At 36.0% G+C, this 10,108-nt stretch overlaps 1 protein-coding gene across 3 annotated transcripts; it reads right to left on the bottom strand.

The window, feature by feature from the left end:
• Nucleotides 1-350: 350 nt before the first annotated feature.
• Zcchc9 (zinc finger CCHC-type containing 9) lies at nucleotides 351-8,825 on the bottom strand. 3 transcript variants are annotated; one of them, XM_027927649.2, is made up of 6 exons: nucleotides 8,743-8,825; nucleotides 6,959-7,368; nucleotides 4,324-4,474; nucleotides 4,015-4,107; nucleotides 2,123-2,191; nucleotides 351-932 (listed from the first exon to the last, which is right to left on the bottom strand). In XM_027927649.2, exons 2-6 carry the CDS (start codon nucleotides 7,340-7,342, stop codon nucleotides 814-816), a joined length of 816 nt encoding a protein of 271 aa, XP_027783450.1. In that variant the 5' UTR covers nucleotides 7,343-7,368; nucleotides 8,743-8,825; the 3' UTR covers nucleotides 351-813. The 3 variants fall into 3 exon arrangements, with proteins under 3 accessions (XP_027783450.1, XP_027783451.1, XP_071468552.1); XM_027927650.2 differs by having other exon boundaries at nucleotides 6,959-7,384; nucleotides 8,743-8,816; XM_071612451.1 differs by lacking the exon at nucleotides 8,743-8,825 and adding an exon at nucleotides 8,371-8,702.
• Between the last annotated feature and the right edge of the window lie 1,283 nt (nucleotides 8,826-10,108).

Here is a 10,108-nt window from a genome sequence, read left to right on the forward strand (position 1 = left end):
AAAATCAAAGGCAAAAAAGAGTTTCTGTTATGCTGAGGTAACTCTCAACTTTAACATTAATAATTTTTTTTTTAAATATTCTTTTAGCTGTAGATGGGCACAATCCCTTTATTTTATTTGTTTATGTGTTCCTGGGATCGAACCCAGAGCCTCATGCATGCTAGGCAAGTGCTGTACCACTGAGCCACAACCCCAGCCCCAACATTAATAATCCTTAACTATGTCAAAACTGAAACAAAAACCAAATCCCTGCTTATCCCCATCCAGGATTCTTATAAAAGATTTTGATTTCAAAGGGATTGTTATATGGATATTAATGAACAATGACTAGTTCAATACAGAATCAGATATTCAGGGAACTGCAAGTGCATTTTTATTCAATATTTTAAAAATACAGACTTTATGGCAATTTATAAATTTCTAGTATAATAATTGATATTTTACACCGAGAAAACAATATGACCAAAAATTCATTCACAAATGCAAAGCAGTATGCTTTTGTTATGTATGTATGTGTGTGTGTATATATATATATATACACACACATACATACATACACATACATATATATAAAATCAACTATATAACTTAGTTTTGTCTAAGTTTTCTCCATTAAAAACAAGTTCTTTCAGAGAATCCAATTTAATCATCTTGTGCTTTTCTTCAGTGATTTTCTCCAAACAGCGGTAGAAGTACTCATTGATAGACAGAATGAAGTAAACTGTTCTTGGGGCTAAGGAAGCCTAACTTGTAAAGCACGCCCAGTTCGGAAAATAACAATGTGATAGTAATTAACAACGATGCTGAACATTATTAAAAATTGACAACTTTAGGTATTTTTGTTTGGGGTTTCTTTGGTTTTGGCACATCCAAAATTTCTTCATAGTCTGCACTCATCCCCTTTGCCCAGCGACCAACTGTGACCATTCGATCTGTAAAAGAAAAGACAGTATATAAGGAAAAGGCTAATCAAATGCATCCACTTAGATTGATAATGGGTTAGCAAAGGAACTAGTTTTGACGTGAATAATCTCAAAGAGGGAAGACTCCATCACTCACAGAAAGTGAGCAATTCTGTAATTGATTATAACCCTTGATTTCAGAGTACCACAGGCAATTTCTCATCCCAATTAGGGAAATGCAGCAACTACTTTGCAATGCACAAACTGATGAGAAAGCTCTTTCATTCTTTCCCAGAGTTCATCATTATAGAGTCAATGAATTCCAAGAGTCTGTAAACAGCAAGACTTATGAAGCATTGGTTTTAAATGCACAAGATTCCACCTGTGAAATTATACAACATCTGCTTGTCAGTCTTATCATTTGGGAAGTGGCAATCCTCCCAGGAGGGAGAATTCAAATTCCACTTCATCATTTCAATCTTACTCCCTAAACTACAGTAAAGACTATCTTATTCTAGACAAGACTGTAAACAAGAACTCTTGGGTCTCACATTTAAATGTTAGGGGTAAGAAATAAGAGGCAAATATACTAGTGTACTACTGTGGCTTATTGATATAAAAAGAAATGTGCTTTTTTCCTCAAGAAGCACTGCTGGGCTATCTTACTGCCTTGCTTTCTTTAATACAAGATCATCATCATTCTAATCCAGGCAAACTAATGGAATGATGATCCTCACCTCCTCAAGTCAGCTATAGGTAGAGCCAACATTTATGAAGTTGTGATGAACAGGCTAGTATTTCATCAGGGAGAAAATAACTAGCCAGTTGCTGTGTCATTAACACATCTTTAATATTTTTGGCAGTTTTTGCAATCACTCTGAATCATTTAGGTACACACAAAGCAAAGCATTTATGAATGCATCCCGTCCTATTAATGTTGAAAGTTATTTTCATATTTTGATTTTTCTCTTAGTGAAAGGAGACTTTAGGCTCCATTATATTTAAATTCATCAGTTACCAAATATAAAAATTAATGAATAAGATGTTTTATAAACCAGTATCCTTTCAGGCTTATTGGTCAGTTTGTCCTCTGAGAACAGCAATAGGAAAGCAGGTCATCTTAAGATCTGTAGAACTCCTATGAGCTACTAATAACAAAAGGCAGCAAAAATAGAGAAATAATAAAACTACCCTTATGAAATAGAGGCCCAGGGACTTACCTGAATTCTGACTTTCAGGGCAATCTTTCTTAAAGTGTTCCACAGAACCACAAAGTTTGCAACCACCACCTATTGAAAGAACAAAGTTACTGAATACTATCCATACTTAACACAGGGCTTTCAATATCTCAAAGCAGTTTCATATTTTATTTAATCTTCACGTCTTTGTCAGCTGTAAAAGTAGCTGGAGTCAGATACCTAGGTAGGTACAAGGATTCCTAGTAATAATTCATTCTCCACTCCTCTTACCTTTCCAGAGTACTGCTTTATCTAACCACTATCTCTTGAACTTGGCCTTCTGGGTACGAGGAGAGGAGAGGAGAGGAGAGGAGGGGAGGGGAGGGGAGGGGAGGGGAAGGTGGAAGGGTTTTGTCTAAGAACCATGGCACAGAAACTTGGATCTTGATCATAGTTAGACAATCAGAGGTCTGTGGAGTCTTGGACTTGTAACAAAAGTTGTTTGCAGATGCATTTTTCTGAGGAGGATGTCCATAATTTTTATTGGATTCCCAAATGGTCAATGATCCCCCCAAAAAACAAATAAACAAACAAACAAGAAAACAAAGGTTAGGAATCACTACTGTTCTATTCTACAGGTCAGAGAGGATTAAGCAGTTAGGAAAGGTATAAAATTAACTTTTGTTTTAGTACCTTCCATCGACAGGCCCCTTAACCCTAATAAAAATGCCCATCTATTTAAGTGACATTTCAAGATTGTGAATTACAACACACATGGTTTCTAAATGAGTTTTTCACTTAACAATAAAACACTATTGCTTAGTGTTCAGGCATTACTATAATCATGCTTATAATATTAAGCCACTTAGAAAAAGGATACAAATCTGGCTGAAATTTCAAGTTTATGTTATTTACTCCTCTTGCCTTTCTTTTTTAAGCCTCTTTACCATTTTATATGACACAGTGAAACAGAAGAGGCACTTGAAAAAATACAATTTAATCCTCATAATAGGTAAATGCCATACTTGACTAAATCTAAGATAATACTGATCATAACATGTATCATTATTTCACATATCTCCCAGAAAAAAAGATGTCAATTATGTGAGACCCAACAGTGATAAGATCTATTCTGATTTAGATTTGAGATGGTAAAAAAAAAAAATGTGTGTCTTGGAATCAATAAAATATGAAATATAGTTTTCTCATCTCCATTTTATAGGTGAGGAAACTGAGATGAAAGAAGTTTAGTAAGTTGATCAAAGTTTTGTAGCTCGTGAGTGGTAGTGCTAGGTTATAACCCAAGTCTGACTGACTCCAAAAGCTATGCTTTGGCACTGGACTTCTCCAGTGGGAACTCAACACAAGACACAAGAGATGTCTACAGCCTGATGGTGCCAGCCAAAACATGAATAGTTAACAATCTCCTCCTAATGTTTTAGACATCACAGGCTTTATTGTAGGACCTTAAGACATTGGCTGAGCTTAAATTAAGAAAAGTTACATGATCCCATGCCAGATAAGGAAAAAATTCAGAAATAAAACTGAGTAGTGTATACCATCCTTTCTACCAAAATGAGATGCTAGGCTGAGATTAAATACATAACATTATTTTAAAAATCTTTTAGTTTTGATATGTAATCCCTCTGCTTCTGTTATGTTTAAAAGTACAAATGTATAACACACTCTCAAAAAAAATGTTTGAAAAATACACCTTAGTTTTTTCTGACTTATTAATATATCAAGACATATTGTACAAAAATTCCAGTACATTAAAAGCACTTGTTAAAAAAAACTGTGAAATTCTTGAGATTTCACTATTTATTCCAAAATGTATGCACTAACTGATTAAGAGTGTAAATAAATCAAATGACAACTCTGCGTAATGATTTGTCATGTTTGATAGTTTGATGTATGAGGGTAACAGTACTCACCATCAGCATAGAGTCCTTTGGGATTATCAGGACATGAACGGGACAGATGCCCCATTTCCCCACAAACAAAACATTTTGCAAAAGGAAATTCACCTGTAAGAATCACCAGTTTGTATTAAGTTGATTCTGTATACAGCAAGTTACATAATTCACATTACTTTAAAATAATTTCTTTTTACATAACTTGAAATTTTATGATTTCAAAATATTAAGTGTCATAACAAATTCTATCAACAACAAAAAACTCAGTTGGCTACTTATTGGTCACTCCCCCAACCCCAAAACCCAAGAAAGTAAAAGAGAACATACCAAGAGCTGGGTCTACTTTAGCCTTGCACTTGGTTATTTCGTGCTCTGTGGACCCACATCTATAACATATTCCAGTGCCCATATCTTGATTTTCAAGGGCAGCTGGGCAATCTGCAACTCCATGGCCAGGTTTTCTACAATGGAAACATACCTAGAAAAACAAAAAGTGAGTTTCCACATTGCAAAACTACACTTCTTATCAATAACGTCTTTAAAACATTTCTCATTTTAAAGCTATTTAGCTTTTTTAAGAAAAAAAAAACAACTCAATATATTATTTGTAGAATAACAAGTGTTTCTCACATTCCTGACTAGAGATATCATTTCCATCAGAGGGGTTCAATGCTTTTAAAGATTTTCAATCTCCAAATCCATCAATCTCAGAAACAATGTTATATATGGCTTTAAACAGGCAACTGTGTAAATGAATTGAATAAATATGGACTATTCATTTTATTAATAGGAAATGTCTGCACCAGAAAAATGAAGCTTTTTAATGGCTATAAAATTAGCACTCAAATTAATATTTACACTTTTAGGGTTCACATAATTGAATGAATTTGGTTCAAATGTTTCCAATTAAAGCATGATTCATATCACATAATATATTTTGTAGCAAAAATTATATCCTCTTTTTTTGGTACCAGGAACTGAACTCAGGGGCACTTTACCACTGAGCCACTTCCTTTTTATTTTTTATTGTGAGACAGGTTCTCACTAAGTTGCTTAGGGCCTTACTAAGTTGCTTTAAGGCTGGCTTTGAACTTGTGATCCTCCTGCCTCCTGAATCACTGGGATTACAGGTGTGTGCCATTACACCTGGAATCTATTGTTTTTGTACTTTTCATAAAACTTAACATTCAGAAATAGAGTTTCATTTTTAGAAGATATGCACCATATATTGTAAAGGGATAATTATAATTATCTGGCTCTTACACAAAACCTAAACAATATACAGATCTTTACATACTATTCAGCAATGTGGTACATATTTTTCTGCCAAAATGAAACAGAACATCAATTATAATCAGAAATGAAAGATATGTGAATTATTTTATTTAAGCTGGAAAAATGTACATGTATTTTTTAGGTAACAAATAGTCATTTAACTTTTTGTTGTTGTTTAATAAGCACAGGTTTTCTTTAAAAAAGGCAAATTCAACAAGCAAAATAAAACACATTTTGTACCTCTGTCCTTTCTTTTTTTTTTTTTTCCTGTTTAATAACATTGGAGAAGAATGAGTCCCTTTAAAGTCTACAATAACTTTTACACTTAAAATGAACTGATCTAAATGAATAGACTATATTTATTCTACCACTGAAGGAAAAGTTACTGCTAAAAATTGGATCACCACAATGAGAAGTCTTGGTCTCTTGGTTTAATGTAAATTAGCTTATAGAGATTTGACTGATAAATCTTTGTATTTTAATCAATTTATTAGCCTTTAAGAACTGACACACAGTATGAGGAATTTTAAAAACAGCAAGAAAATGAATTGACAGTAGGTTAAAACAAACCATATACTATTTATTAAGCACTCCTTTTGTGAAAAACAACATCATTAGTCCTTAATTACAAGCATAAAGCTTTTCTTAAGAAGTATAACAGTAAATGTCTTCAAATGGTCTGCAGTCCAACATACAGCCTATGTTGATTAAATTATCTTCAAGTTAGATTAACTTTCTTGGCTTAAAGATATTTTAAAATAACTGATTTTACAAGTGAAACAAAACTTTATCCTAATCCAAATAAAAATGATTATTTTCTATCCAAATTTATCCATAAGGGATACTTTACCAGTGTGATCCCTAAATAGTCAATTTTAAATATAATAATACAGTCTGTACCAGTATAAACAGTGCTCTCCATTTCACAATTCTAAGAAAAAAATCAAAGTGTAATAACTGGCAATATGTCCTGATTCTTTTTTAGCATCCTGGTAGAAGATGGGAAATTCACTTAGAGAATGGAAAAAATTATATTAAGTATTTCATTTCCTGTGTTTGACATAGTTTAAAATCTAGGACTAGGCACTGCAGAAATAAACCTGCTGCCCCCAGCATTATTCAGAATGTAGTATTGCTAAAAGAGGGAACAATTACTAGAAAATCTCAAGGAGTTTTAACTCTGCTGTTACTACTAGTGTGATTCATGCTAGATCTCTTTTTCTTGTGTCTTGAATTTTTATGGATAAAGATAAAAGAACATCCATCCTTTCCAAGTAATGGGAACTACACACATTTAACCTGTGGTACCTAATCTTCATTTTTTAAATATCGATTTGAAAAAGGGCAATTGGAAGACAGGGTAAAGAACATAAGTTTTAAAGTCTGGGACTGAATTTCACCCGATATTGGTTAATTGGCTTACAGCAAGTTATTTAGCCTGCCTACAATTCAGTATTTTGTACCCATAAAATGGGGATATTGCCATCATCTTTGTAGTGCTGTGATGACTAAGCAATGTATCGAGTGCCTAGCATATATGTGCTGAAGTACAAGACCTTAAAAAAAATGCTTTATAAATTTAGGACAAAAGTAATTAGACCCTTCTAAGATATGTGTATGTGTGAGTATATGAATGACAATTTCTAACTATATAAAGTAAATAACATGGAAGAAGTGATTATCTCACCATTGCATTTTTCTTTGCTGCTTGTCTTTTTAATCGTCTTCCTTCCCGTCGACTGTCTTTCTTTAAAGCAACTGCAATTTCTTCCCTTACTTCCTGGCTGTCCATTGCTATCATGTCCCCATTGTGAACCATCTGTGAGTTCTGTTTTAGGTATTCCATGAATCCATTTACATCTTCATTTAAGTACTCTTTCTTCTTTTTGTTCTTTTTATGTTTTGCTTGGGGTGCAACTTTTTTAAGGGACAGTCTGTTGGCTTCAGGTTGTTTGCGATTTGGTAGATTTTGGCTTGTTCCCTCCAAGGACCCCTTCTTCATGTCCTCCCATGATGTTGCAGGCAAGGGTCTCTTATTATGTGTGGTAGTAACTCGTGCCCACCTGGTCATGTTGCATCAGAGGTACCTTATCAGTCCTTAAGATAAGCATGTCTGGTTAGTCATCAATTAAAAAAAAAAAAAAAAAAAAACAAGAGATGGTATATCGGTAACTGTTAAACTTTTAATTACTAAAATACTTTTAATTGCATTTAGATATTTACATATATTAAATTCTATATGTTGTATAGATATGCTTCTAATATAAATCTGGCACTTGCCAGGGAAGCCACCACACTGGTCGAAATAAAAAGCATATATACTTGCTTAAAACTGGAAAATAACTTGCCAAGAAATTATTTCATAAATTATAAACCACACAGTAATACAGTGAATGAACAAAGTTATTCCTCCCAAATCCTGGCTGTTTATTTTTCTAACTCCCTGTGCTACTTTCTCACAATCTTCTTTCTTAGTCTTCCGACACAACAGTTGGGCTAGCAGATTAAGAAGAATCCAGAAATCTTGTCCTTTAATGTGATTTATCTTTATAACCCTTCTTGGCAGAGTTATAAATAAAACTGGTATACAAAAGTGTTTATAGTCACATGGTCATATCAAGTCTTCCTCTCTTACTAATTTGAGTATCTGCAGCTTGCAGCCCAGAAGTTTTAAATAATCTTCAATTAGTTCCTTTAAATTATGATTTAAAACATACAAAATATTTAATACTAAAAAGTATATCTTGGTATTGTGTCCCAAAATATACTCTAATATTCAGAAAAAGAGATTTCATTTTGATGCATACACATTTTAAAGGAGTAATTTCTTTTACAAAGAATTATTTGGCTCCAACATAAAACGGAACAATGTTTCGGTTACTTTACATACTAAGTAACAATTTGGAAAAGTTTTTTCTCTGCGGTGAATGAGAACATCAACCACCATCAATGAACAATCAGATCTCCTACTAGGTAATCCCTTTTAGGGCAGCATCCTGTGTGCCAATCAGCGTGAGGGCCTCAGCTCCCTAGTCTCAAACAGGGCACCAACAGGAGCCGAGGGGCCGACCCAGAGAACTGGTGGGCGACGCTACACACCATTTTTACACGCTCTCGTGCCGAAGATTCTGCGCCTGGCAAGAGCGGCTAGAGCTGTTCCCCTGAGTACATAAGAAGGAGGCGCTCTGGGTATCAGGGGGTGAAGTGGGAGAGCCCAGCCTGGAGGGGTCCGCGGCGGCCAGCGCCCCAACAGCTGAGGCCGATCCCAGAGCCGGCCCCTGACAGGCCACACATCTCTGCGGTTCCGCCCCACTGGAAGCAGGGGGCTCTCAGGGATCCAGCAGCCAGTTCCTCCGCCCTCCCGCGTTTCCATTTAGGTCCGGCCAGATCCGGGGAAATCAACAGGAGGTTCCCTACGACATCCAGGGACTCGGGGATCTCATTCCCAGTATGCCACGCGCACTTTCTTACCTCGCGCAATTCCTCCAGAGAAGCCGAGTTAGCAAGCCAGAGAAGCCCGGCCCCCCTATGGCACCTGGGATATCGAGACCGGAATCACGTATGTCTTGATAGAGCGTCATTTCCGGTGAGCCATCTCCCGTTTGTAGGGAGAGGCGGCGTTGTGGGCTTTTCAGATTCTTTTGAGCGCGTAAACGAGAAAAAGATTGTGGATTTCCTGGTGTTTGAAGGGTGCTGCTCTGGACGCCGATGACCCAGATATGAAGAGTGCACAATCTTCATATCTGTGTTGTCTGTGAATTTACAACTTAGTGGGAGAAACACTGGAGTGGGGAAAGAGATGTCCAAACGTTCCTTGAGACTGTGGCTTGAACTGGACTTCGAAAAACAACAAACATCTGGCAAAATTGAGAGTGGGCGGGAGTTATAAACATTTAAGACGGAGGCAAGGTAAAGGTATTGACTCAGTGGGAGTAAGTCACTGTGATAAAAGTTAACAACAACAAGCATTTGAGGGCTCTATTTGATGGGGGAGGTACCGTATGGTCCTGTTCAATGCTAGGTGAGCATTCAATTGAAATATTACACCTTGTGGCCAGGGAAGTTTAAGAGGTAAAACCTACTTTCCTCAACAACTCATTATTCTCTCCTGGATACCACCACCAGTTGTACTAGTGATAAAATGGCATCACAGCCACACGGTTCACTCGGACCACTACTCCATCCCCACATCATTCTGCATTTATTTTACTTCTTAAATATTGGTCCACTTCCTCTCTCTCTCTGCCACTTTTTTTTTTTTTTTAATTTAAATGTGCTACAGAAGATCTAACCCAGGGCTAGACAAGCGCTCTACCAAATGAGCCACAACCCCGGCTCACTTTGTTTCTTTTTATCAATACTGCTACCTCCCGTGTTCCAGCTTTCTTCTTGTCTCACCACCAGCAGTGCTTCTGGTCTGGGCATTGGTTTTCCGTCAAATTCACTTTCTCTGCCTTTTTGAAGTGAAACTTTGAAAGTGTAAATCAGATTGCCAAATCAGATACATGCAATGTACTTCAAACCCTTCCATCCTTTTTCATTGTTCTTAGAATGAAGTTCAAACTCCTTAGCTGCCTACTTCACTAGCCTCACCTTGCAGTCTCTTCCTATACTAAACCAATTCTCTGTTGTGTACTCATGGCAGTCTAAACTTCCTGATGGCACTTTTCAAATTTTGATATTGCATAATGAATTGTGTAATAAGTTGTTTACTGTATCCCCATTACCTGGTACATAGTTGGTGCTTGGTTTCGTACTGTATTTTTTAACCGAATGTATTTTTTAACTGAATAGTTACTTTGCAACATTAGAGAAAACTAGAAAGTGTCCCAGTTAA

The sequence above is a fragment of the Marmota flaviventris genome, chromosome 5 (genome assembly GCF_047511675.1).
Source record: "Marmota flaviventris isolate mMarFla1 chromosome 5, mMarFla1.hap1, whole genome shotgun sequence".
Lineage (NCBI taxonomy): Eukaryota > Metazoa > Chordata > Mammalia > Rodentia > Sciuridae > Marmota > Marmota flaviventris.

Coding starts and splice junctions, on each gene's coding strand:
- Zcchc9 (XM_027927649.2), bottom strand. CDS start 7,342: ATGACCAGGTGGGCACGAGTTACTACCACACATAATAAGAGACCCTTG. Junction 4,108..4,323: donor TAAAGTAGACCCAGCTCTTG/GTATGTTCTCTT, acceptor TGATTCTTACAG/GTGAATTTCCTTTTGCAAAA. Junction 2,192..4,014: donor CAAAGGACTCTATGCTGATG/GTGAGTACTGTT, acceptor TTCTTTCAATAG/GTGGTGGTTGCAAACTTTGT.